Source organism: Dipodomys ordii, unplaced genomic scaffold, assembly GCF_000151885.1.
Source record: "Dipodomys ordii isolate 6190 unplaced genomic scaffold, Dord_2.0 Scaffold55, whole genome shotgun sequence".
In the NCBI taxonomy this organism is placed as follows: Eukaryota; Metazoa; Chordata; class Mammalia; order Rodentia; family Heteromyidae; genus Dipodomys; species Dipodomys ordii.
This window is the reverse complement of record NW_012267271.1, coordinates 7,697,378-7,698,944: the sequence shown is the minus strand read 5'-3', so window position 1 is coordinate 7,698,944 and position 1,567 is coordinate 7,697,378. Positions and strand designations below refer to the sequence as shown.

The following is a 1,567-nucleotide window of genomic DNA, read 5'->3' as shown; positions in this document are numbered from 1 at the left end:
CAGCCCGTGGATGAGGATGCGGGGCACCAGCGGCCTCTGCAGCGCGGGCGGCGGCGCGCTCGGGCCGCGGTACAGGTAGAGCGCGGCGCCGGGGTCCAGGTTGGACACGAGGCTCTGCGGGTAGAAGTACGGCGACGGGAACATCCGCTGCAGCGCCGAGTAGTTGCCGGCCTCCGCCAGCAGCTCCAGCCCCACGGCCGTCTGCCGCTTCCACTTCGTCCTGGGGACCGAAAGGCACGTGGTCAGCGGGGTCGGCGCGCGGCGCTCGGGCTCGCACCCCCTGGCCTGCACGGGGCTCGGGCACGCGCCCCGGCCCTCGCGAGCCTGCGCGGCCCCGCGCGGCCCAGTCCCCACTGCACAGAGCCCCAGCCAATGAGTGGAAGCTCCAGAGAACAAGTTCGAGTCCCGATCTCGGGCCAAGGAAGACAAAGATTAAAACCCGGGTGGCCTATGTGACCATCGCCCCACGTAGCAGATAAGAGTGGGCAGAGCTCAGCGCCTGCTCCAGGCCTGGCCGCCCGGCCCCGAAGCCCACGGGCCACTCTCTCCCCGGGTTGCTGCGGAGGCCCCTGGAGACAACGGTTGGGGCTCCCTCACACAGACCCCAAAGGACCTGTGACTGCGGGGTCACCGAGGGGCAACCCCACGCCTCGGCTCTACCGAAGGCGGGGTTGCGACTGGAGACAGCGCCAGCAGAATGAGCTCCGGCCCCAAGGCCCGGGGCTGCCCCGCGGGCGAACTTCAGACACCCGGGCTCGGGGGCCTGGGGCGGGCGGGGCTTAGCGTTAGCAGGCCTCAGCTCGGCTCACCTGCAGGCCTGGCTGGCAGGCCCGCCCCACCGAGGGGGGCTCGGCCACAGCACCCCCATTTCCCTCCCTGAATTATTCATCGCCATCATAATTGTGTAATTACTGAAACGGGCCTTAATTATTGATGCCTGGAGCAGTAATCGGTATCTATTATTAATAGGGCTGTGGGCTCCGTGGCTGGTTTATGGAGAGCGCCGGTCCTGTCCCGCTCGGGGCGGGTGTGAGTGTGTCACCACGCGGGCCGGCGGGTGTGCGTGTGTCACCACGCGGGCGGGGGCCTGTGCGTGTGTCACCACGCGAGCCGGGCGCCCGCTCCCCCCATCCCCGCGTGTCTAAATCCCAGGAGCACGGGCGGGGACCGGGACACGGGTTCAGAGCGGCAGCCGGCCCCTGGCCCGGCCGGCGGACCCTGCGCGGTCCGGCCGCCTCCCTCCGGGCCCGGGGCTTCGTTCCGGAGGATTCCCCGAGGCGGCCCCGTCCCCGCCCGCGCGGCCTCACCTGCGGTTCTGGTACCAGGTCTTGACCTGCGTGTCGGTGAGGTTGAGCGAGGCGGCCAGCTCCATGCGGTCCTGCACGCTCAGGTACTTCTGCCGCTCGAAGCTGCGCTCCAGCTGCGCCAGCTGATGGTCGGTGAAGGCCGTGCGCGCCTTGCGCGGCTTCTTGAGGCGCACGGGCGGGCTGTCCCGGGAGCTGGAGATCTCGCGGTCGCCCTCCTCCTTCACTGCGGGGACAGGCGGCGCTCAGGGCCCGGCCGGCCG

General features: G+C 70.3%; 1 protein-coding gene across 1 annotated transcript in view; it reads right to left on the bottom strand.

Annotated features, from left to right (window-relative positions):
* Barhl1 (BarH-like homeobox 1) overlaps positions 1-1,567 on the bottom strand; it is a gene marked incomplete at its 5' end in the record, with an annotated part of 6,582 nt that overhangs the window by 1,600 nt on the left and 3,415 nt on the right. Inside the window, 2 exons of the mRNA XM_013021295.1 lie at positions 5-220; positions 1,308-1,530. Of these exons, the coding sequence (XP_012876749.1) occupies positions 5-220; positions 1,308-1,530 (439 nt within the window). The remainder of the gene's footprint in view (positions 1-4; positions 221-1,307; positions 1,531-1,567) is intronic.